This window comes from Saccopteryx bilineata, chromosome 6 (assembly GCF_036850765.1).
Source record: "Saccopteryx bilineata isolate mSacBil1 chromosome 6, mSacBil1_pri_phased_curated, whole genome shotgun sequence".
Taxonomy (NCBI): domain Eukaryota; kingdom Metazoa; phylum Chordata; class Mammalia; order Chiroptera; family Emballonuridae; genus Saccopteryx; species Saccopteryx bilineata.
The window spans coordinates 106,429,804-106,456,013 of record NC_089495.1 but is presented as its reverse complement, the minus strand read 5'-3'; the positions used below and the strand labels follow the sequence as shown (position 1 = coordinate 106,456,013).

Here is a 26,210-nt window from a genome sequence, read left to right as displayed (position 1 = left end):
TCTTCTAGCATTTTTTATACTTTAGTCATGGAAAATACATTTCATGCAAATGTCCTTGCTAAGAAAAATGTTCATATTTTTAATGCAAACATAAACAAATCTTTATGGGCTTTCATAGATTTACACTGCTGGAAAGTACATGAAAGGGATTTTGATTTAAAGAATATGTTGTCCTTCCCCTGACCTTCATAATTTGCCTTTACCAGAAAAAAAAGAAAAGCCAAGTAAGTGACATGATGCTCATATCTAACTGAATTGTAAGGTTATCATTTTCCGGCAGAACCCAAATCTCTGCAACAAGTAAAAAGTTGCACTTCTTTCTTTTTATTTATTAAGTGAGAGGTGGGAGGCAGGGAGGCAGAGACAGACTCCCACATGCACCTGACCAAGATCTACCCAGCAAGCCCCCTACAGGGCAATGCTCTGCCCCTCTGGATCTGCTGCTCTGTTGCTCGGCAACTGAACTATTTCAGCACTTGAGGCGAGGCCATGGAGCCATCCTCAGCACCTGGGACCAAACTGCTCAGAACCATTTGAGCCATTGCTGTGGGAACAGAGAGAGAGAGAGAGAGAGAGAGAGAGAGAGAAATAAGGGAGGTGGAGAAGCAGATGGTTGTGTCTCCTGTGTGCCCTTACTGGGAAACGGACCCAGGACTTCCATACATCAGGCTGATGTTCTACTGCTGAGCCAACCCACCAAGGCCAAAGCCATACTTCTCCTTTTTTTGACAGAGACAGAGAGAGTCAGAGAGAGGAACAGATAAGGACAGAGACAGGAAGAGAGAGAGATGAGAAGCATCAATTCTTCATTGCACCTCCTTAGTTGTTCAGTGATTGCTTTCTCATACGTGCCTTGACTGGGGTAGGCTACAGCAGAGCAAGTGACCTCTTGCTCAAGCCAGTGACCTTGGGCTCAAGCCAGCAACCTTAGGCTTCAAGCCAGTGACCTTTGGGCTCAAGCCAGCGACCATGGGGTCATGTCTATGATCCCACACTCAAGCTAGCGACCCTGCACTCAAGCTGGTGAGCCCGCGCTCAAGCTGGTGAGCCCACACTCAAGCTCAAACCAGCAACATCGGGGTTTTGAACCTGGGTCCTCTCCGTCCCAGTCCAATGCTCTATCCACTGCGCTACCACCTGGTCAGGCCAAAGCTGAACTTCTTAAAACCATTAATATGAAACAAAATTTAAAAACCAAAATAGATTTAAAACCAAGATTTAAAAACCAAAATAGATTTAAAAACCAAATTTAAAAACCAAATTATTCTATATATAAAGGGTTGACTTTTTCCTTTTACTGATACAGGGTGAGTTTCAAATTTCTAAGATAATTATATATTAATTATGAAAACCATAGAATTTATCAAAATCTTAATAAGGGACTAATAATGTAGCTAAGTAGATACATTTACACAGAGTAAGTAACAAATATCCATGAACTTACTCTAGAACATTTTCATATTGGTGAGTATTAAACGAAACTGTGGCTTCACCCTACAATTTCCTTAAAATTAATCCTTCCAATGAGAACATATTTAAATGTTTTTCTAGTAAAAGTACAAAGAAACTTTATTCTACCTATACATTTAAAACTAGGATAACTGCCTGACCTGTGGTGGCGCAGTGGATAAAGCATTGACCTGGAACGCTGAGGTTTAGGTTAGAAACCCTGGGCTTGCCTGGTCAAGGCACATGTGAGAAGCAACTACTACAAGTTGATGCTTCCTGCTCCTCTCCCCACATATTTTCTTTCTATTCTTTATTTTAATTCCCTAACATCATTCAGTTTAAGCAAGCTTGGGTTTTATCACAAAACATTTGCATAATTTATTTTAAGCAGTTTTTACTTGTTACCTCAATTTTACCCCAAAGGTAAAGCAGTTAAAATTTCCTTTTCTAGATGACAAAACAAGCAAAGAAATTAAGTGACTAAAATTTAGCCCTCTGGACCCAACCTACTTGCCTTTCTTCTGCCCCTCCCTTTGTTGTCAAGAATTTCATAAAACATTTCCTTTTATTGAATGCCCAAGTGAACAGTGGTGAGGGAAGCAGAAGTCCCGGTATTCATGAACCTTATAGTCTGTGTGATGAGGGAGGAAGACAGGAACAAGGAAACACCTATGTGCTGTGTGCTGTGCAGGAAATTAACACGATGCGTAGGAAGGAAGTGTGTGTGTGGGGGGAGGGCTTACTGTATAGGGTAGAAACAGTCAAGAAAGAGATTTTGGTGTAACCAAAATATTCTTCCAAGACCTTCAGAATAAAACATGTGGAGAAAAAACTATAATTATGGTTTTATGATCATTTCTAAGGCAGGTGGCAGAAGTTATAAACATAGAGTATCTTTGTCTGCAAAACCAGAACCTTTCTTTACTAGGAGTAAAAGTGTACTTAATCCATGCATAAATCTGAAACAAAAAAACCCCGAAAAACTAAAATAGAAATTTTTCATATTAAGAGCCCACTTTTCCGACCACGTACACTGAGTATTTTTCATGTTGTGTTTTTTAGTCTCAGGAGCCACTTTTTCTGTTTCAGTCTGGGGACAGACTAAACTTTGTCGAGAGGGAGGAAAAATGTGATCCTCTACCAGCATGCCTACAAGTTGATGCTTCTCATCTCCCTCCCTTGCTGTCTGTCTGCATCTATCTGTCTCTTTTGCTAAAAAAAGAAAATAATAAAAAAAAATTATGGTTTAGGAGGAAGGTATAATTCTCAATTTGGAAAATGCCTAGTCTAAGAGGAAAACAGGACCCAAAAAAGAAATTAAAAATCACTCTTCAACTAGGTAGGTAAGATGTAATGCCCTCCTAACTCATTTTTCCCCTAAAATTAAAATTGTCACTGTTTTGCTACCTTAAAGTATCACAGAAACACACTTTAAATGACACATTTGTGGACCCTAGTCATCATTCAAAAAGCAGTTATTAAGGACCTACTTTCAACTACTTTTAGAAAACTCTTGTAGAGGTTTTAGAATTCATTTGAATCATATGTATATTTTTAAATGAAATAGTTTAATTGAATGGTTTCTTTACCTATTAATTAGAATAAAATAAAAAGGTCTAGAATTCCTTATCTGAAATCTCTTATATCAAGTTTTTTTTCTTTCTTCTCTTCTTTTTTGACAGCTTGATGTAGTTATTTTGTGGCTATATTTCATAAATATTAATGCAAATATTCATACATTTTACTCCACTTGTGTAAATGTATTTGGTTACAAGGTACTGCCCCAGACCCCACCTGGGACTGCTATGCAATTTCAGTATATGCACCATATAACCTTTCTGAAATCTGAAAAATTCTGAATCCCTTTTCATCTGGCTTCAAGGGTTTGGGATAAGGGACTGTGGAGCATTTAACTTTGGATATGAAAAGATTTCCTTTACCCGTTCAACACACTGTGACACTGTGCTTAGCACTAAGGAAAAATGCTGAAGATATCTCTTCCTGGGAAGAGCTCTCAGTGGAGTGGAGTGCATGACAGAGAATAACATTCTATTTAGGATTTGGATTCTGGGCAAAAAAAGTCAGATGCAGTCATAACTTAACCTTAAAATATCTTTTAAATTGCTCATCAAGTGCAGAGGCATGGTTTTATGTAAAGAAACTGCACAGAAGTGGTGGATAAATTTATAATCTAATAGAGAATATATATACAAATTAATATTTAAACATTACTGCATCTTTAGTCACTGGACTCATACCTTGTATGAATGAGTCATACAGAGTCTATGAGAAGTAGGAAGCACTGATGTTGAGTCAGAGAACAGCATGTTTGTATTTCCCAGCTTCCACTCACTCTGGAATCTTCTGCACTCTAATTAGCAAAGGGGAACTCATGAATTATAGCTGTTACGGCTGTTCCCATTTATATTTGTCTTTCTAGAATGGTTTAGATAAGAATTATTTATAAAGCTTGTTTTGGCAAAGAGACAAATGTATAGTTCACTTGTAAAAGAATAACATTAAATCAGACTTTAAGCTGTAGAGTTGTTTGCATTCATATAGCTTATGCCTATAGTAGAATTATTCTTTAATAAAAGTATTAACCCTGCTGAATGTCAGAATTTCTTGCAGAACTTTAAAAATTCATAAGCATAGGCCACACCCTTAGGAACTTGGTTTAGTCTGGGTTGGAATCTGAGTATTTGTCTTTTAATAAAGTTTCAGTGGTGGTTCTGATCCGCTGCCAGTTGAGAATCTCTGTTCTACTGAAGTAACTCTGACCTGTGGTCTTTGTTTAGAACACACTGCAGACAAGTGGCATTTATATGAACCTTTCCTGAAGATTATTTCGCTTTTCCCTCTTTCTTGGGATAAGTTTTTAAAATCCTACTATTTTACTCAACAAATCTTACTCTACTGCTCTTCCTGCCTGAATTTTTTTCCTTATTTCAAAGTTGTATTTTAAAAAGTGACCACGATTCATTTACTTTGAAAAATTTTACATTTGATAGGATGTAAAAACACTGTTCTATAAGTAGAATTACATAATTGGAAACATACAATATAGAAAATTCCCAAGAAACATTTTCCTTTTTAACACATGTACCCATGCATACCATAACATAATAAAGTAAAAAGGTTTGATTTCTCTACTTGCTGATTAAAGACATATTAGCAATTGGAAAAAATCTGCCAATATTCTTTACTTTGATTCTGTTAGTTATTTTGAATTCATATATTATAAAGATTTTTAAAGTTTTTTATTAATATTGAATACATATAAAAATATTGAAGAGTTAAAAAAAATGAATGATTTGGTTCTCTCTCTTTCTCTTTTGTCCTCTTTCTAGTGCAGAGACCGATGAACAGTGAAATGATAAAAACAAGAAGCAGAAGGAAGAGCCTAGAGAATCAGGCCCTGATTTATAAATGTAGCACTAAATTATAAGGCCACAAGGAATCTTAACTGCTCTAAGGAAGGAGTTATCTACTCAAGGGTCTCACTAATCTCTCTACAGTGTACGACCAGCAAAACTTTACTGAGAGTAAATGAACTCTACCACAGACGAGATGAACACACTTTACTTCTGAAATAATGCAACCCAATCAATAAGCCCCAATTTATAAGCTAAGCATACAACTTACCAGTTCGATATGCCAATAACCGGGCCTGAACCATACAGTGCCTTGCAATTTCTTGTGGCAAACTTTGATTGTGAATTTCATTGATCTGGTCAGTACTGGCACAGTAAAATCCAAAGTGTTGAAAGTTGGGCACACTGGAAGCTACTGTGGCCAAAAGTAGAACCAGGTCTTTCATGTTTTGCCTTAGATTGCTGAAGTATGGATTTTCACACAGGTTCTCCAAACCGATAGTCATCAGTATTTGCTTATGTAACTCTTCACTTGAAACCAAAAATAACATTTCAAATTCTTTTATTCTTTCTTGTCTACATTCGGAATAAAAGTTAATGTTAGCATCTGGAAATGTTTTTGCAATTTTTTGAATAAAATCACATTTGTAAGAGGTCTCCTCTACAAACTGCATCATATAACACACCAAAGGCTGAAGCAAGACACACACGTGGGCCCTACTGTTTGATTTCAGTCTCTCCACTGCTTTGGCATCTAACTTTGCATCTTCAGAACTAGAAGCTTCAGAAAGCAAACTTATTTCTGGATCAGCAGGCCAATATGAAATTCGGTTAACTCCAGCTGAAATACAAAATATAAATGGTAATTATTAGCTGAAATTAATGGTTTTCTTGATAAACCCTCCATATCACTGCAGTAGATTCAGAGGTCCCAATGAAATCAGTAAATGTCTATTACCAGGTCACCAATAATACAGCCTATTGGCAAACCATGGCCCACAGGCCATATCCCACCTGTTGCCTATTTTTGTATGGTTTGTACGTTAAGAACAGATCTTACAGTTTTAAGTAGTTGGGAAAATAAAAAAAAAACAATAATATTTTGTAACACATAAGAATCATATGAAATTTGAATTTTAGTGACCATAAATAAAGTTTTATTGGAACAAGAACCCACCATTCATTGATACAGTCTCTGGCTGCTTTTACAGTACAATGGAGTAGCTGAGTTGAGAGCTGAATAGCTGTAGAGATACCACATGGTATGCAAGCCTAAAATATTTATTATCTGGCCCTTTATAGGAAAGTTGGCCAACCCCTAACAAAGACCACGAGAGGTATATGTGTAATCACTGGCTTTGCTGAGGGTGGTCCCCAAGTCCACTGCTGGCACTATATGCCAGAGTCCTACAAGTAATCGAATGGTTGCTTTTAGAAATATCATAGCCAACAACTAATAGTGGTCTAGAGTTTTGTATCTGAAATAAACCACTCAACCACATATTAAAAATATACCTGTACTCTGAATTTTTCTTCTGAAAAATATTCTAAATACAGACTAAAAAACCCCCAAAAAACAAACAAAAAACCCCAACAAAAACAAAACATGTATAAATATATTTAGTGCAGCATTATTTAAAACAGTCAAGAAAAATAGAAAAGAACTAAATGGACAGAATGGGAAAACAGCTAAACAAATTAGGATCCTCCTCATAACAAAATATTATAGAGTTACCCAAAATGCCCACAAAGAACTTAAAATGTGACAGCAGTAGTGGGGGAGGGCAGCAAGAGGGATTTTTTCTTTTAAGTGCACAAAATTAAAAACAGAACAAACTAGAAGGAACATTTTTCATCAGTGTGGCAGAGGAAAGGTTGGTAATCTTTAATATACAGAGAAAATTTTAATTCATTAAGAGCATATACAGGTATAAAATGATAAGAACTAGGCCTCAAGAGAATCCATAAGATATGAACAATTTACAAAAGAGAAACAAAAGAGAAAACAAAACTGAGTAACAAACATACAAAAATTATTTTAATTTTGAATAATTAAATATTTAATATTGAATAATGTCTTACACAGAGTTAAGCACCCAAATGCTCATCAATTAATTATTATTTATAGCAGAGACCCTTTGCTATTAACTCATTTAACTGTAGCTAAAGAAAGACATTTTCTATGACTGTGCCCAGAAGTGACTGGACAGATGGCTCACAGGATGTTGTTGCATGCAAAGTAACAGGTGAACTAAAAAGTCTTAGTTGAACAAATGCACATTTCTATCTACTCCCTGCTACTCCTGACGCTAGCTGTGGCGTGAACTATAAAACAATTTTGAAAGCTCGTATCATAATGTTTCCCATGGCTGCATTTCACCTTCCCGCTGCTGGAATTCTCATAATCCATTTCCTAACCGGTAGTGATAGTTAATCTTTCATCTAAACATCCTGGTTACTTCTATAATCCTGATTCAAGGAGCAGAGGGATGCACTGTTTAAACAATAATTCATGTACCAGTGGCAAATGCTACCATAAAAGTTTTCCCATTTTTTTTTTGTCTCAGACGCCATTACATCCTTTAAAATTAATGAGGCTCGGCCCTGGCCGGTTGGCTCAGCGGTAGAGCGTCGGCCTAGCGTGCGGAGGACCCGGGTTCGATTCCCGGCCAGGGCACATAGGAGAAGCGCCCATTTGCTTCTCCACCCCTCCGCCGCGCCTTCCTCTCTGTCTCTCTCTTCCCCTCCCGCAGCCAAGGCTCCACTGGAGCAAAGATGGCCCGGGCGCTGGGGATGGCTCTGTGGCCTCTGCCCCAGGCGCTAGAGTGGCTCTGGTCCCAACATGGCGACACCCAGGAGGGTCGCAACATGGCGACGCCCAGGATGGGCAGAGCATCGCCCCCTGGTGGGCAGAGCATCGCCCCCTGGTGGGCGTGCCGGGTGGATCCCGGTCGGGCGCATGCGGGAGTCTGTCTGACTGTCTCTCCCTGTTTCCAGCTTCAGAAAAATGCAAAAAAAAAAAAAAAAAAAAGTAATATAATTAAAATTAATGAGGCTCTGAAAGAGGTGTGGACTTTATCTACTGATATTTAATGTATTAGAAAATTAAAACAAACATTTAAAAATTTTAATCCACTAAAAATAATAATAAAGAACATATTATACATTAATATAGGTAACATAGTTCAATGAAAAATAACCATATTTTCAAAACAACAAAAACTAGTATAGGAGAATGACATTGTTTTAAATATTTACAAATCAATTTATCTGGCTTTAATAGAAGGTGCCTGGACTCCCAAATCTGTTGCTGCTTTCACACTACTGCCATAGGTTTTCACTGAAGTGTACGAAAAGTATCCATCCTCACACAGACATAGAGTTGAAAAAGGAGTATTTTAACAGCCATTTCAGATAGTTGTGAATATTCCTCTTTGATACTACATAAAAAATTTGAAAAAGGACAATGTCTTAAAGGTTAGTTACAATATAGAACCAGAAATCATAACAATTTTTTGTACTGTTAGGTTAAATTCCATTATTATTTTTTTAAATTCTATTCATCAATATTATCACTAATCTCATCCAGAAGAGTCTTAAGAGCTGGGAAGCTATAAGCTAATGACGGTGAATACAAGTTTTAAAAAACTTTCATTTCCGCTTGAAGACTCAAATTTTTATCACTGGCAACAAATACTGTCAGTGTTTTCCTGGAAGCAACAGGATCACTTAAACTCATTTTTGAGACCATGTCTGCAAAATAGGCAAGAGTAAATAATTATAGTTTGTCAGATCATAGTGTTCCATGAAAAAGTGGATAATTCAGTTCATAACTCAAACATTTCCATAGGTGGTACTTCCATAAGGTAACCTTCACACTACGTTTGTAGCAAAAGTGCTTTATGTCTACCTCCTATTTTCTCACACAATATATTATAAAGATGTATACTCAAGAGTTAGGATTTAATAAAATTAATAATTTTTACTGTTTCATCAAAGACATTCTTTTTCTTTCTTTCTTTTTTTCAACTTCAAGTATGTGGCCACAAAGAGTACAATGACTTCTACTGCCTTGATTCTTACGAGGCAACAGTGGTTTTATTCACCACCGTTTTGGTACTATTAGTGCAAATGTAGCAGTATTATGAAAATAGTTTTGACCTTGTGATTTATCAGGAGTTCACAGACCACACTTTGAGAACAACTATGCTTTAGAAATCTTTGCTATGTAACAAGAATTATAACTAAGTATTAATACTTTAGCAATAGCATAGAGTTAAACTAAGCTACTTCCCAAGATATAGACTTCTCACAAAAATTAGAGGATATTTCAAAATGAGTATAAAGTGATAAAATATCCCCTAATTTTTGTGAGAAGTATGATATATAAACCTAATCTAATTTAGCAATTTTATTTATATATAGGCCTAACACTAACATAAAAGTACTTCCATTGTAGGCTCTTTCTGATTTTCCACATTTCATTATCTCTCTTGGCAGGTTTAAATGTCTTAAACTAAAGATATCAAGCAGTGGTCAGTAACTTGCACTTCTCTACTTTTTATTCTTGGCTCTGAGGTTCCTAAGAGGCAGATTAAGGTCAGTTGAGGCCCCGGGCACAGAAGAAAATATGGGCCCCTTACATTAGAAAAAAGTGTAAAGTTGGGGTTTTGCAGGCCCTTCAGAAGTCATAGCCCAGGGCATGCGCCTGGTGCGCCTGCCATTAAATCTGCCTCTCCTTACAGCACAGTCAGCTAAGCACAAAACACAACTATCTTTTTTTTTTTCCACAACTATCTTTTATTCACTTTTCTCCTTTGATTCTAGAAGAGATCAGTCAAAAAATGTTTTGCGCCCCTGGCCAGTTGGCTCAGTGGTAGAGCATCGGCATGGCGTGCAGAAGTCCCGGGTTCGATTCCCGGCCAGGGCACACAGGAGAAGTGCCCATCTGCTTCTCCATGCCTCCCCCTCTCCTTCCTTTCTGTCTCTCTCTTCCCCTCCTGCAGCCAAGGCTCCATTGGAGCAAAGTTTGCCCGGGCGCTGAGGATGGCTCTGTGGCCTCTGCCTCAGGTGCTAGGATGGCTCTGGATGCAACAGAGTGATGCCCCAGATGGGCAGAGCATCGCCCCCTGGTGGGCATGCCGGGTGGATCCTGGTCGGGCGCATGCGGGAGTCTGTCTGACTGCCACCCCGTTTCCAGCTTTGGAAAAATGAAAAAAAAAATGTTTTGGTTCTTTCACAGTTTCCCCTTTTATATCAATGTCACCCTTTGAATTCTATTTGATACCCTGCCCAACGCAACAGCCTACTAATCATGTTCTCAATCTTTTATCTTTTCATGCTCCAATTCAATAACAAAAATAAGTAATAATAATTTTAATCATATTACATTCTGCTCAAAAATTTTAGTGGTAATATTGATGAATAGAATTAAAAAAACAAATGATAAAGTAAATATATAATCTTTCCAGTTAATTGGGAAAAGAAGAAAAAAATGCCACCACCATCTTACCTATCTTCTCTACTTGTAATTGCAGGGGAAAGACTGTATCATAGACATCTACACTGCTGCAGGCCAGGGGCTCTAGACACATGATCACTTCTTCTGGAAGTGCTTCCTCTTGTAGCTCAAGGGCACCACCTTCACCATGGACCTGATCATTACTCTTTTTTTAAATTAATTTATTTATTTTTACTGAGACAGAGAGAGAATCAGAGAGAGGGATAGATAGGGACAGACAGACAGGAACAGAGAGAGATGAGAAACTAATCAATCATTAGTTTTTTGTTGTGGCACCTTAGTTGTTCATTGATTGCTTTTTCATATGTGCCTTGACTGTGGGGCCACAGCAGACCGAGTAACCCCTTGCTCAGGCCACTGACCTTGGGTCCAAGCTGGTGAGCTTTGCTCAAACCAGATGAGCCTGCGCTCAATCTTGAGACCTCAAGGTCTCGAACCTGGGTCCTCTGCATCCCAGACTGACGCTCTATCCACTGTGGCACCACCTGGTCAGGCTTGATCATTACTCTTAAACTGGCCTTCGATGTAAATAAAAATAGCTCTTTCTCAAACAAGTTTAGGAGCTCTGTTCTATAAAATAAGGCCCAAAGGCCACTAAACCATAACCTCTCATGATAAGCCATCTACCACTAGTCTCCCCAAGAAAAATTCTCCATTTGAAAACGAACCCTCCCCCAGAACCTCGCATCTCACAATTTGCAACCCCACATATATGCTGTGCCCCTGACCAGGGTGTTTTCCTCCTCCTCTACCTCTGACTCCTCAAGATGCAGCTTAAGCCCTAGTCTTTCATAGCATGCCAGCCTGCAAGGATCACTATTTCTCCTCTGATCTCTTATCACTTAGAGCCTGTATCACTCATTTGGTACTGGATGATGTGCTGCATTGTTGTTTTGGGGCCCCAATAACTCCTTGAGGAAAAGGATTAGGAACTATATTCACCTTTTCTCCCCAGAAACTCTCTGAATGAGGCTTCTTTACATAGGCATGGTAGATTAAATCATTGACCTTTGGTGATTGAACTTAACCCCTCTTTTCTTCTCAGAGGTCTAGGAGGTGAGGTTGAAAGTTCCAATCCTCTAATCACCTGGTTGGTTGGTTTCCCTCGCAACCAAGCCCCACCCACGGGAATTTTCCAAAAATCACTTAACAGAAACTCAGGTGCGGTTGAAAGGTGCTTGTTATGAATAACAAAAGACACCTTTATCACTGTTAGCACTCAGTTAATTCCAAGGGATTTTAGTTTCTCTGTGCGAGGAATGGGATGAAGACCAAATCTATAATTCATGTTATAAAGCACAATATCACAGTACCTATGTAAAAGATATATTTTTTAAATATCAGGGTCTGCACACTTACGGGGGGGGGGGGGGGATCATAAGCACAGAGAGGTTTAGTGAGTAGCCTGGTAAGACAGAGATGGATAGCTACACATTAATAATCTGTGTTCCTCCTTCCAAAGTATAGAGTGGTCACTGGGAGGCAGCTGCCCAGCCAGGAACTACAGTTCCCACAATGGATATGAACAGAATGATGCATGTGGCTTCCAGGCCTGCATTTTTAAGAGCAGGCATGGCTTCTCTGTTTTCTTTCTCAGTTTGGATGCAGAGGACTTGAGACCCTTGAGGATGACAGCAGCAGTACCACCGAAGATGCCTGAGCCCATCAATCAACCACATGGAGAAAGTTCTGCTGCTCAGCAACAACAATTCATAAGTTTTAAACTGCGCCATTCTGAGTAGCATAAGGCTACTCTCCCCATTCTATTCCGTCTCACCCTGGAGGTAAATCATCCCTTTGTCCAGCACCGCCACTCAGTATACGCTGCCTGCCCATTAGTCACTTAGTAGCCATCTAGGTATCAGATGACTGTTGCAGACGCACAGTACCTATCCCAGTGCTTGTGGTCATGTACTGTGTGTGTGTGTGTGTGTGTGTGTGTGTGTGTCAGAAACAGAGAGAGGGACAGACAGACAAGAAGAAAGAGAGATAAGAAGCATCAATTCTTTGTTGCAGCACCTTAGTGGTTCATTGAGTGCTTTCTCATATGTGCCTTGACTGGGGGGCAACAGCAGAACGAGTGACCCCTTCCTCAAGCCAGCGACCTTGGGTTCAAGCTGGTGAGCTGTGCTCAAACCAGATGAGCCCGCGCTCAAGCTGGCGACCTCAGGGTTTCCATGAGGCTGGGTCCTCTGTGTTCCAGTCTGACGCTCTATCCACTGCGACACCACCAGTCAGGCTCAAGTACTCTTATTTTAACTCAATAGTGGCCTCAAAGCACAAGAGTAGTGATGCTGGCAATTTGGATATGCCAAAGAAAAGCAGTAAAGTGCTTCCTTTAGGTAAAAAGGTATGCATTCATGGGAAAAACATAATATATATGATTCAGTACTCTGTAATTTAAGGCACCCACTGGGGGTCTTAGAACATATCCCCCAGGAATAAAGGGGTACTACTATACAGGGGTTATTAAGCCACTGAAATTTTAGTGTTTTATTTGTTATAGCAGTTAACATTAGTCTACTAATACATTAAAGATCATTTAACTAGTTAGTGACAGATCTGAGACCAGGATCCATACTTTCTGACTCTTCCTCTTTATAGTATATCAAACTGTCTTCAGATATATTACACATATTTCTAAGTTACCTCTGTTGTGTTTACATAATTGTCTCCACTGACTGTTCTCAGGTAAGTGTTAGTAATCCCCAATGAAGCCTTATCTGCACTTACCATTTACGATCATTTTCAAACAAGCAGAACATGGTTTTCTGGAAAAATAAAGGTCACAGTTTTTCAGCCTTGACCCATGCTTTATAAGAGCAATTTTCCCAGCATGTAAATCTTTACTCGAGCAGTGAAGATCAACAATTTTCATGTTTTTCACTACCACAAGGCCAGTTTTCTTCACCTATATTAAGATACAAAATAATAATGTATTAGTTACAATATCTAATAATTATATCATGGATTATACTGATTTATTCATAAAATGAAAATTTTGTTTAGTTCTTTATCTGAATACTTTAAACAAAAGTACATTTTCATTAGGTCTCAACATTTTTCTGAATGTTTAATGCTTTTTTTTTAATTGATTGATTTAGAGAGAGAGAAACATCTATTTATTGTTCTACTTATTTATGCATTCAGTGATTGATTTTTATATGTGCCCTGACTGGGGATTGAATCCACAACCTTAGCATAATGGGACGATGCTCGAACTACCTAAACTACTTGGCCAGGGCCTGAATGTTTAATGTTGACTTTACACTAGAAATATTCTAAATCTAGGAATTCTTTTAAGCATTTAATTATCATTAGTTTGTTCTATTAAAAACGAATATATTTTGACCTAGTAAAGGGCAAGAACCAAGTGGATTTGACTTTTTTCTCATAGCATCTAGTCTCGGACTACTTAGTATTAAGCTTCTAGATAGTCACAAGAAAATATGGAAAACTGTGATTTTACACATAAATAAGTGAAGCCCATAAAGTTCACATGATTGAAAGAAATACAGGTGATAAAAGGCAGAACTAGAGCAGAGATAGTCTTAAATTATTTTAAAATATTTAAAGTAAAGATAATTCTCAACTTCTTTCTTAAAAACAATTTTTAAGCCCTGAACAGATAGCTCAGTTGGTTAGAGCATCATCCTGATATGTCAGGGTTGTGGGTTTGATCCCCCATCAGGGCACATTCAAGAGTCAATCAATGAAGGCATAAATAAGTGGAACTATAAATCGATGTCTCTGTCTACCCCCCATCAATAAAATAAAAGAAAAAGATTTTAGCACTATGGCAGTCTAATGTGGTTCCACTTCCCACAAATATATTGATTACTTGTAATAAAAAAATGTTTTAGAAATGTATAGTCAAGCTCAAAAGAATGAAAAACATGCTTCAGGTATCAGAAAGGAAGAGAGGCGCAAAGGCAGAGCAGTAAGCTTTGGCTGTCTCAGCAGCCACCCACCCACAGGTGGTGGGTTGGGTTAACTCTTGGTTTTAAACGCTGGAGGCTGGGGACTTGCTAGGGTTCTTAAGAGTTGTTATGTTAAACCTAAAGTGTCCTAACTTATACAGATACTAGTAAAAAATGCTGGTGTTACAATATTAATATTAGATAAACCAAACTAAGGTAAAAATCAGTTCTATGTAAGGCACAAAATAGTCTATGCTGTTTTCACAGTGAAAGACTCGGAAGTTAGGAAAGCAAACCGGACCCTGGGTTCGGGACCGGGATGCATCGTTGCGGTATGAGAGGAACTTGGACTGAGAAAAGGGCATCCATTTTCCCCTTTCCCTTTCCAAGGGATTTTAGTCTAGAGTTATTCCCAATAGGACCCATTTAAAATCACTTTAAAGATCAGCCCAAAGCTATATTAACTAAAATAGTCAAGTTTCAGTTTCAGTTATGAGTATAAATGTTTGACACTAGAGAGAACATTTTATAAAATGTATACATAAAGGAATAAATGAGATTTTATAGAATTCCAATTCTGAGTTAATCAGTCATCTCCTAAACTATAACAACATTTAAAAGGAATACGAAAATCTTTCGTTTATAATATTTCTATCCAAAAATCTACCTAAAATATAAAAGATCTATTTATATTAGCTTTTAAAATAAGCTTTATATTTCCCTTGAATTTCTGAACTCTTTCCCTTCCCCATGCCAAAATACTATATTTTAGAGTTTTATGTTCCTCAAGCACAAAATATATGTTAGTATCTACTTCTGAGTACTTGTAGCAAGTTTTTTTTTTAATTGAAACTTTGGAAAAGATTTTTCTTATCAAAAAATCTTACCATACCAGAGCTAATTTTGTCTTTTTACCTCAGGAAAAAAAATTTTTTTTTCATTTTGTTTCTAGCTAAGGCCAATATATTAAGTTTGAGACAAAGATTTTTTCCATTCCTAACTTAAAACAAATAAAAGCCTAAGTTGCATTCCATTTTGGCACTTCCACTTACTGCAACTCCCAGACTCTCCCAGAAGACTGAGTCTTTTGAGTGAATCAGCATTCTGGATCCTGATTTTACTTCACTTCACTAACACCTTGGCAAGCCGTCTACCTAACCCTAGCCACAGAGTTTTACGATAACATATGGGCAAAAGAGGGCAGTCTGCTTTGTCCATGGACTAGTGTATTTACTCAAACGGTGAGTCACTACTTCTTTATCTTTGCTTTTCCTATAATTAAAAACATCTAAAATATTCAGAGACAAATTATTTCTATATTCTTGTTGGGCATTTTAGAAAAATCTCCAGGAATGTACACCAGAATCATCAAAGTAAGTTTTTAAAATGCCCCTGGCTGGTTGGCTCAGTGGTCGAGCATTGGTCCAGTGTGTGGAAATCCCGGGTTCGATTCCCAGCCAGGAAATACAGGAGAGCACCCATCTGCTTCTCCCCCCTTCCCCTTCTCCTTTCTCTCTATCTTTCTCTTCCCCTCCTGCAACCAAGGCTCCATTGGAACAAAGTTGGCCCAGATGCTAAGGATGGCTGCATAGTCTCCGCCTCAGGTGCTAGAATGGCTCCAGTTGCAATGGAGCAACACCCCAGATGGGCAGAGCATCGCCCCCTAGTGGGCATGCCAGGTGGCTCCCGGTCAGGCACATGTGGGAGTCTGTCTCTCTGCCTCCCCGCTACACTTCAGGAAAATACCAAAACAACAACAACAAACAAACAAACAAAAAAACACTCCACACCCAGTGAATCAGGATCACATTGGAAAACACAAAAGATTAAATAACCAGGAAATACTATGCAATGTTAAAAAGAACAAGGTTCATCTTGTCAGGGTTGAGCTTTGATTTTACTCAACCTACAAGCCAGTAAGTTAGCCTGTCACTCTGTCATGGATGTTGGAAGAAGACATGAAACTCCTAGGTCACAAAAGAAAGACTGTATCATTCACAGCTCAGCAGGCAGCATGAACATCATGTTTGTGATGATTTCCCTGCCCACAAATCCCACATGGGTCATGCAGAGAGACACAGATGGCTTCCTGGACACAAAGTAGGTTATGTTATAGGAGAGATACACTGAACTTGGGGATTCTGTTGTTTTATCCCGAACGATAAGCAAACACATACTTAGTCCCATAGAGAGACATTACCTCAACCCTCAAGGTTACTTGTTTCAATCACAACTCTGAGAAATGTCCTAGAGCAGTGGTAGTCAACCTGGTCCCTACCATCCACTAGAGGGCGTTCCAGCTTTCACGGTGGGTGGTAGCGGAACAACCGAAGTGTAAATAAAAAGATAGATTTAACTATAGTAAGTTGTTTTATAAAGATTTATTCTGCCAAACAGCGAAAATCTGAGACATAAAGTACTTGGTAAATAATTATTATTATATGCTTTAACTTGCTGTAATTCTGCTTTATAAAATTTATAAAGTAAAGTTACTTCCTTACTTTATAAATCATGATTACTGTGGAACCGGTGGCCGGTTAGAAAATTTTACTTCTAACAGAGATACAAAAGTGGGCGGTAGGTATAAAAAGGTTGACTACCCCTGTCCTAGATAAAAAAGTTAGGGCCTTGAATTCATTTTTTTAAAAGATTTTATTTATTTATTTAAAAAAATTTTTTTTTATTCAGTGAGAGGAGGGGAGGTAGAGACAGGCTCCCACATGAGCCCCAATTGGGATCCACCCAGCAAGCTCACTAGGGGGCGATGCTCTGCCATTCTGGGGTGTTGCTGTGTTGCTCAGCAACTGAGCTTTTCTTAGCACCTGAGGTAGAGACCATGGAACCATCCTCAGTGCCCAGAGCCAACTTGTTTCAATTGAGCCATGGCTACAGGAAGGGAAGAGAGAGAGAAAAAAAAGAGAGAGGAGGGAGGGAGGAAGAGAAGGAGGAAGAGGGAGGGAAAAGGAGGAAGAGAAGAAGAAGGGGGGAGAGAGGGGGAGAGGGAGAAAAAGGGAGGGAGAGAGGGGGGGAGGGAGAGAGGGGGAGAGGGAGAGAGAGAGAGAGAAGCAAGAGGGGGAGGGGTGGAGAAGCAGATGGACGCCTTACCTGTGTGCCCTGACCAGGAACTGATGTTCTACCACTGGGCCAACCAGCCAGGGCAAGATTATATTTATTGACTATATATATATATAAAGAGAAAAGCAGGGAGAGCACCTGGAAACATAACTCGTAGTAGTTGTTTCTTGTATGTGCCTTGACCAGGCAAGCCTGGGGTTTCAAACCAGCAAACTAAGCACTCCAGGTCAACGCTTTATCCACTACACCACCACAGGTCAGGCGGGCCTTGAATTTTTTAAATCAGCAAGAACCATGGAAGTTTCTCACCATAAGTTAACAAATGGGAATGTGTCATGAATTAAAGAAAAAAAACAAAATTTTAAAGGAAGATTTAAACACATATTATAGAATAATCTGTGTTGTTTTTTTGTTGTTGCTGTTGATTTTTACGAGAGACATGTAAATAGTACTGTAAATGTACAGAAAATTTTTAGAAGAGTATACAAGAAACTCCTTTGGAAATGGGAATAGGGAGCTTGAATATAAGAGGGAATTTTATTCTACTTTATATCATTCCTTTTGCTTTATTATGAACAGATACATCTTTTAAAAAAGATCACAAAAGTTCACCTGTTTTTTGTCTGTAGATACTCTGGCCATGTCTTCATTATCTCCTAAGGGTTTATGCTTTCCTTCTTCCTTTTCCTAATTAAAAGCAAATTAAGGGGAGAAAAGATTAGTATATAAGATGAATGATTAATTCAGCATATCCTATTTAAAGGTAGGTTTCTCTGGCTTTGGACTATTCTTTTTTTTTTTTTCTTGAAACTCTGCAGTGCCTTCCTGCTTTGTTCAGGCTACTTCTTCTAATGAACAAGGTCTTTTTATTCTGGCCCCTGCATACTTTTCCAAAGGACTGGAAATTGTGGTCAGAAAATAAAATTCTGTAGTTTAAGATTTCAGAGTTAGGGCAGTTTTAAGCAATGAAGAAGTCCAGAGTATAGCTATGGCGAAGAAGAACTAATGAGGATTAGTGGTAAATTAAATGGATTTGGGGAGAAATTATGTAACAAAAGCATTAGATATGAATTGTGGTAGGCAGAAAAATGGTCTCCCAAAGACCTTCCTGTCCCAATGCCTGGAGCCTGTGGCTATGTTATGTTACCATGGCAAGGTTGCAGACAGAATGAAGGCTGCTAATCATGTGACCTTGAGATAGGAGATTAGACTGCTGTTATGTGGGAGGGCCCAATGTTATTATAGGGGTCCCTATAAGAGGAAGACAGGCAGGAGAATCAGGGTCAGAATGATGCAATATAAGACTTGGCCTTGCCATTGCTGGCTTTGAAGGTAGAGGAAGGGGCCTGTGATCCAAGGCATATCGGCAGAGGCAGCCTCTAGAAGCTGGAGAAGACAAGGAAATAGACTCTCTCAGGACTTCCAGAAGGAATGCAGCCTGCCAACATTTTGGTTTAAGCCCAGTGAGTTTCATTTTGGACTCCTGACCTCCATAACTTTAAAGTAATAAATATGTATTATTTTAAGCCACCAACTTTATGATAATTTGTTACAGCAACAACAGGACACTAATACAGAGATTCCATAAGTCTCCTCTAAAAGTAAAACTTGAAGTAGAAAGTTTTCTGCCAGGGACTAAACTCCTTTATGTATTAATTCAACAAGTATTCATCGAATCCTGGCTATGTGCCAGCCATGGACCTTGCTGCTCAGGATGTAGCCCCTTTAGAACTTATGATTTATGAACACAGATAAGTGACTATGAAGTGAGTAGATGATTAGGACAGGGTGATTAAGACAGAATTCTGTGAGCCCCAAAGTGGGGGGGGGGGCAGTATAATAAATTGGAGAGTTTGAAAGTTGGAACGACAAACTTGGTGAACGCTAGCATCTTAGTCTTATGAAACAAATGTTAGATGCTAGAAAAGGAGTGACATGTAAGAAGGTCACAAGCCAAGCCATGTCCTGGCAATAAAGTTACTGTTCCAACAGAAGAGAAAGTGGAAGCGATGACATCGGTAGTGAAAGGGAGGGGTGTGGATGGTAGTAGTGGTGATGATGATCACATGAGTGATAGTAACAGTACCTAACATTTACTGAGTGTTTACCATGTACCAAGCCCTGAGCCATCTCATTTAATCCCCACAACTTTACAAAGTATCTACTACTGTTCCCATTTTACAGATGAGAAAATTGTGACTGAGGGAGATTAAATTCAACCATGGCCACACAGCTCATAAATGGGTAAGCCAGGATCTGAGCCCCAAATCCACTGTCTGAAACATTATGCTACACTGCTTATGTTCTGGAAAAGTACAGTAAGACCTTTAATACTTTAAAAGGAGGTGACAGAGGACAAAATGGAAGAGTTGGGAGAGCAGGACAATATGTGCTATGTAGAGAAAAAAATGAGAGAACAATGCAATTATCCTAATTCTTGTACTAAAGAAATAGGTAACTCTCTGAGTCAGGTAAAGATTTAAAGTAACTCTTTAACTTAACTAAAATGAAAAACTATGAACCAATAGGAGACATAATTATTTTTAAATGACAGCTATTTTCAACACTGCTTGATTTCTATTCTGAAACTTTCCCCCAGAAGTCTCATAGACAATACTTTGTCTCCCACTCATTTATCTAGTGTTGAACTGGATTCTTAAACATTATTAATTGTTTTTTGTTTGTTTGTTTTTTTGTATTTTTCTGAAACTAGAAACCGGGAGAGTCAGACAGACTCCCGCATGCGCCCGACCGGGATCCACCCGGCACGCCCACCAGGGGGCGATGCTCTGCCACGACCAGAGCCTGGGGCAGAGGCCAAGGAGCCATCCCCAGCGCCCGGGCCATCTTTGCTCCAATGGAGCCTCGGCTGCGGGAGGGGAAGAGAGAGACAGAGAGGAAGGAGAGGAGGAGGGGTGGAGAAGCAGATGGGCGCTTCTCTTGTGTGTCCTGGCCGGGAATTGAACCTGGGAATTCTACACACCGGGCCGACGCTCTACCACTGAGCCAACCAACCAGGGCCAACATTATTAATTTTTATACTTGATCTATACCTTGCTGAAAAATCCCCAAGGAGCAGTCAAGCAGTGTATATATTTGACAACACAGAAAAGGTGAGATATCAGTTATACTGTAGTCCCCTTTTTATCCACAGGGGATACATCCTAAGACCCCCAGTGGATGCCTGAACCCACAGATAGTCCTGAACTCTATATCTACTATGATAAATTTCATTTCTAAATTAGATACAATAAGAGATTAACAATAACTAATAAAAGAGAACAATTATAACAATATACTACTAATAAAAATTATGTGAATATGGCATCATTAAATAAGAGTTACATGAATACAAACTCTATGATACCATGACAGTCCATCTGATAACTGAGATGGCTACTAAGAGACTAACAGGCAGGTAACATACGCAGCTTGGATTCACATCCCCGGCAGGATGTAGCAGGATGGCATGAGATTTTATCACACTACTCAAAACAGCATACAATTTAAAATAGAGAAATTGTTTCTTTCTGGCATTTTCCATTTAATATTTTTGAACTTTAGTTGACCGCAGGTAATTAAAACTGCAGAAAGCAAAACCATAGATAAGTGAGAATACTGTATTTAGAAGTAGTTGTTAGGCCCTGGCCAGTTTGCTCAGTGGATAGAGCATTGGCCCAGCTTATGGATGTCCTGGGTTCGACTGCTAGTCAGGGCACACAAGAGAAGCAACCATCTGCTTCTTTCCCCCTTCTCTCTCTTTTCCCCTCTCACAGCCAGTGGCTTGATTGGTTTGAGTGTCAGCCCTGGGCATTGAGGATTGCTCGGTTGGTCCCAGCATCAGCCTTAGGTGCTAAAAATAGCTCAGGTGATTCAAGTATTGGCTTTAGATGGGGGTTGCTGGGTGGATCCTGGTCGGGGTGCATCCTGGTCAGGGTGCATGTTGGGAGTCTAACTATCTCCTCTCCGCTCACTTAAAAAAAAAAAAGAAAAAGGAGAAGTAATTGTTAGTTAATAACACACTAAGGCTTATAAGAATTACAATTTAAATGAAATAGTGTATTGATATAAAGAACTATTATATAATCATTAAAACAATATATACCCTGGCCGGTTGGCTCAGTAGTAGAGCATCGGCCTGGCGTGTGAATGTCCCAGGTTCAATTCCTGGCCAGGGCACACAGGAGAGGTGCCATCTGCTTCTCCACCATTCCCCCTCTCCTTTTTCTCTCTCTTCCCCTCCCGCAGCCAAGGCTCCATTGGAGCAAAGTTGGCCCAGGTGCTGAGGACGGCTCCATGGCCTCTGTATCAGGTGCTAGAATGGCTCCAATTGCAGCAGGGCAATGAACCAAAGGGGCTGAGCATTGCCCCCTGGTGGGCATGCCGGGTGGATCCTGGTCGGGCGCATGCGGGAGTCTGTCTGCCTCCCCCCAACCCTGCTTCTCACTTCCGAAAAACACAAAACAAACAAAAAACAATAATATATATATATATACATACAGTATATTTATATATATTAAAAAATTAAAATGAGATAAAATCTTGATATTAAAAAGTTTTCTTCGAGTGACGTCACGGAAATGGCGCCGTGAGAAGCGCGTCCGACAGCTCTCCCCTAAATCACAACAAATTTATCAACTAGAAACAGAAAAATTTATCCTCGGAGCATTCCGGAGTTCCAAACAAACTGAAAGCAAAAGGACTGTTATCACTTGAATCTGAGAGACGAGGGTGTGGAGGAAGCTACCGCAGGGACGCTCATTCAAGCCGCCAGGGAGTGCGCCCGCGGTGAGTCAGCCCATATACTTGGGAACCGCGAGCCGCCGCGAGCCCGCCAGCTGCCGCGAACCTGCGAGCTGCCGCGAACCCCCGCGAACCGCCACCGCGAGCGGCCGCCGCGCGCGCGCCCGGTCCGGTTGAGCACTGCTGACGTTCCCAGCGGCCCGCACACTGCGAGTGGGGGTCGCCGGCCACCGGTGCCCGGAGCGCGCCATTCGCGCGCGTGCCTTGGGCATTCCACGCGCCCAAGGCGCCCTACTGGCCCGCACACCCAGGGGGCTCCATTATCCTGCGCCTGGTGCGGTCCAGCCGCCAGCGGCGGGGCGATCGGGAGAGGATTGGGAGATTCTCTCCGTGGGCGGGGCACCTCACCCAGCCATTCAAGCTAACAATCAAGCGTTGGGGGAGGGGTGCGCGCAGGCAGCCTAAAATACCTTCGGAAACACAGCTGCGACCCAATCACTGAAATTAGCTTAACCCATAAAATCTGCGCACCCTCGGTTCTAATTGATAAGATCTCTCTCAGTTCAGCGATCCAAGACAAGAGGCGTGATATTTTTTAGTGCCTCTCGCTAAAGGGGCGGGGGCAACTTCTGATTGATAGAGCCTCCATATTCAGGGATAAACGCTAACAAGAAGGACTTGGCAGATAATAAGGTCTATACTACACTAGTCGTAAGCAGAGACTAATGCCTCTTCTTCCCTGCAAAAACAGGCTACAAAGTGTGGAAAGCCTGGGTTGAGAGGTCCAACTAAATGATAGGCGCTGAACAGTCACCTTGACAACAATTGACTCCCACCCCCGCCTGATTACACTGGAGGCCCTGACTCTCAGAGCCTTTCCCAAAGCCTTGCACTGAGTGGGGATAGAGTGGGGATTTCCCAGCTCTTTGAGCCTCTTACTCCCCAGGCAGAAGCAGTTGCAGCCTTATAGCTGGATCACCAGGCTGCTAATTCAGAAAGGGGGGACTAGGAGAGAGAATCCAGGAAAGCAAACTCTCTCATCGTTGGACCCTGCAAACGCCAACAAGCCTTTACTTCCAGCAAGACTAAAGCCAATTATATGACATTGCCATAGAATCCCATCAACTGCAAATCCCTACCTAAGAGTGACACAGGGGCAGAGCCTGGGGTACAGAGTCACCGACTAGGAAGAGGGAGAGAAAAGAAAAAGGAAGAAGTTAACCTCTCAAAATCAAGAAAAACCCACAGACTTTACAACTTGATCCACTAATTTTTTTTTTGTTGTTGTTGTTGTTGCTTGTTTCTTCTATCTTTTTGCCTTTATTTCCTCCACCTCGGTCCTTCTATTCTCTGCCCATCTTATGCTTCCCCTTTCTTGAACTACACTACCCATGAGTGTTGCATTTTATTTTTCTTCTTCATCCTCACCCTCCTTTAAGGTTATACTCCAAAACACTTAACTCTCACTCTCTCCTCTTTTGTTTTTGTTTTTTTGTCTTGCTTTATTTTGTTTTTTTCTCCTCCTATTTTATTTCTTCCTTCGTTTTTCTCTTTTTCTTATTTTTTCCTTTCTATTCGTTTTTTCTTTTCTCATTTTACTTTCCTCCCATATAATCCTCAATCACGAACAAATTAGTTAATTTGGGACTCAAGGCTTTTTTTTTGGTTTTATTTCTCTTTTTTGCTTTTGTTTTTATTTTTTTTTCTCTTGTTTGTTTATTTTTGTGGCATTTTGGGTCCTCCCAACCCAAGGTCTCCATTGTATTTAGTCTTCGCTCCACTTAATACAACAGATTTTTACTTATTATTTTTATTTTTTCTTCTTTATTATTCTTTTTTGGTCCTTTTTTCTGATTCCCTCTTATCCCTCTCATTATATCTCTTAGTTGACCATCACTTACAAGCAAATCATCTTATGCTTGTCTAAGATTTTCTTCCTTTTTTTTTTTTTTTTTTTGCATTTAGTAGGTCCCTACTCCCTTTTTTTGCCCCTTGAACTCTTCACCCCAAATCAGGCCCTCCATTATAGGCACGATATTTCCCTGAGGAGGGGAGAGGAGGAAAAGAGAAGAGAGAAAAAAGGGGGAAATAATAAATTATTACTGTTTTTTTTTGTGGGGTGTTTTACCCTTTTTTTTTTCTTTTTTTTTTTTCTTTTTACTCTTTATTAATTCTAATTAGTGCTATCAATAAGACCACCCTCAGATGCCGATAAGAAAGAGGAAATCGAATATTATGGATACAAAAGAAAGAGAGGTAACACAAATAGATGTGGAAAAATCTATGGAGAAAAGACTTAACATATTGGAAGCCTTGGAGCTAAATGACAGAGAATTTAAACTAGAAATCTTAAAAATACTCAGAGATATACAAGAAAACACAGAAAGGCAATATAGGGAGATCAGAAAACAACTCAATGAACACAAAGAATATATTACCAAGGAAATTGAAACTATAAAAACAAATCAAACAGAAATGAAAAACTCAATTCACGAGCTGAAAAACGAGGTAACAAGCTTAGCTAACAGAACAGCCCAGATTGAAGATAGGATTAGTGAAATAGAAGACAAACAACTTGAGTCACAACAGAGAGAAGAAGAAAGAGACTCAAGAATAATAAAAAATGAGAAAGCCCTACAGGAATTGTCTGACTCCATCAGAAAGAATAACATAAGAATAATAGGTATATCAGAGGGAGAAGAGAAAGAAAATGGAATGGAGAATATACTCAAACAAATAATAGACGAGAACTTCCCAAGCCTGTGGAAGGAACTAAAGCCTCAAATTCAAGAAGCAAACAGAACACCAAGTTTTCTTAACCCCAACAAACCCACTCCAAGGCACATCATAATAAAGATGACACAAACCAATGACAAAGAAAAAATTCTCAAGGCAGCCAGGGAAAAGAAGAGTACAACATATAAAGGAAGGCCTATTAGATTATCATCAGATTTCTCAGCAGAAACTCTACAAGCTAGAAGAGAGTGGACCCCAATATTTAAAGCCCTGAAAGAGAGGAACTTTCAGCCAAGAATACTATACCCATCAAAGCTATCCTTCAAGTATGAAGGAGATATAAAAACATTCACAAATACAGAAAAGATGAGAGAATTTATCAACAGAAAGCCCCCACTCCAGGAAATACTAAGGGGGGTTTTCCAACCAGATTCAAAGAACAAAAGAAAACAACACCACAAGTAACAGCTCCACCAAGAACACAATAAAACCAAACTTAAACTGTGACAACAAAGGAAAAAAAGGGGGGAGAGGATGGAGATTAACAGTAGCAAAGGATGATGAAGTGCAGAAATACTTATAAGATAGGGTACTACAATGAATATGGTAGGTACCCTTTTCATTACTTAATGGTAACCACCCTTAAAAAAACCACCACAAAAACACTTGACTTAAAAAAGGTAGCAACAGAGGAAAGAAGTATGGAACACAAACAAACAAAAACAAATGATAGAAAAACAAAAGAGAAGAATCAAACTAGATACAAAACTAACAGAAAGCAATTTATAAAATGGCAGTAGGGAACCCACAAGTGTCAATAATTACACTAAATGTAAATGGATTAAACTTACCAATAAAAAGACACAGAGTAGCAGAATGGATTAAAAAAGAAAATCCAACTATATGCTGCCTACAAGAAACACATCTAAGCAACAAGGATAAAAACAAATTCAAAGTGAAAGGCTGGAAAACAATACTCCAAGCAAACAACACCCAAAAAAAAGCAGGTGTAGCAATACTCATATCTAATAACGCTGACTACAAGACAGAAAAAGTACTCAGAGACAAAAATGGTCATTTCATAATGATTAAGGGGAAGTTGAATCAAGAAGACATAACAATCCTTAATATATATGCACCAAACCAAGGAGCACCAAAATATATAAGACAGCTACTTATTGACCTTAAAACAAAAACTAACAAAAATACAATCATACTTGGAGACCTCAATACACCGCTGACGGCTCTAGATCGGTCATCCAAACAGAGAATCAATAAAGATATAGTGGCCTTAAACGAAATACTAGAACACCTGGATATGATAGACATCTACAGGACACTTCATCCCAAAGCGACAGAGTATACATTTTTCTCTAGTGTACATGGAACATT

The 26,210-nt window shown here is 39.4% G+C and overlaps 1 protein-coding gene across 4 annotated transcripts in view; it reads right to left on the bottom strand.

The window, feature by feature from the left end:
• Window positions 1-26,210, bottom strand: part of CDADC1 (cytidine and dCMP deaminase domain containing 1) — a 58,665-nt gene that overhangs the window by 20,727 nt on the left and 11,728 nt on the right. For all 4 annotated transcript variants that reach the window (XM_066234184.1, XM_066234185.1, XM_066234183.1 and 1 more), the window contains 3 exons: window positions 17,952-18,026; window positions 13,078-13,255; window positions 5,095-5,664 (listed from right to left, as the gene is read on the bottom strand). In XM_066234184.1, coding sequence (XP_066090281.1) covers window positions 5,095-5,664; window positions 13,078-13,255; window positions 17,952-18,026 — 823 coding nt within the window. The remainder of the gene's footprint in view (window positions 1-5,094; window positions 5,665-13,077; window positions 13,256-17,951; window positions 18,027-26,210) is intronic.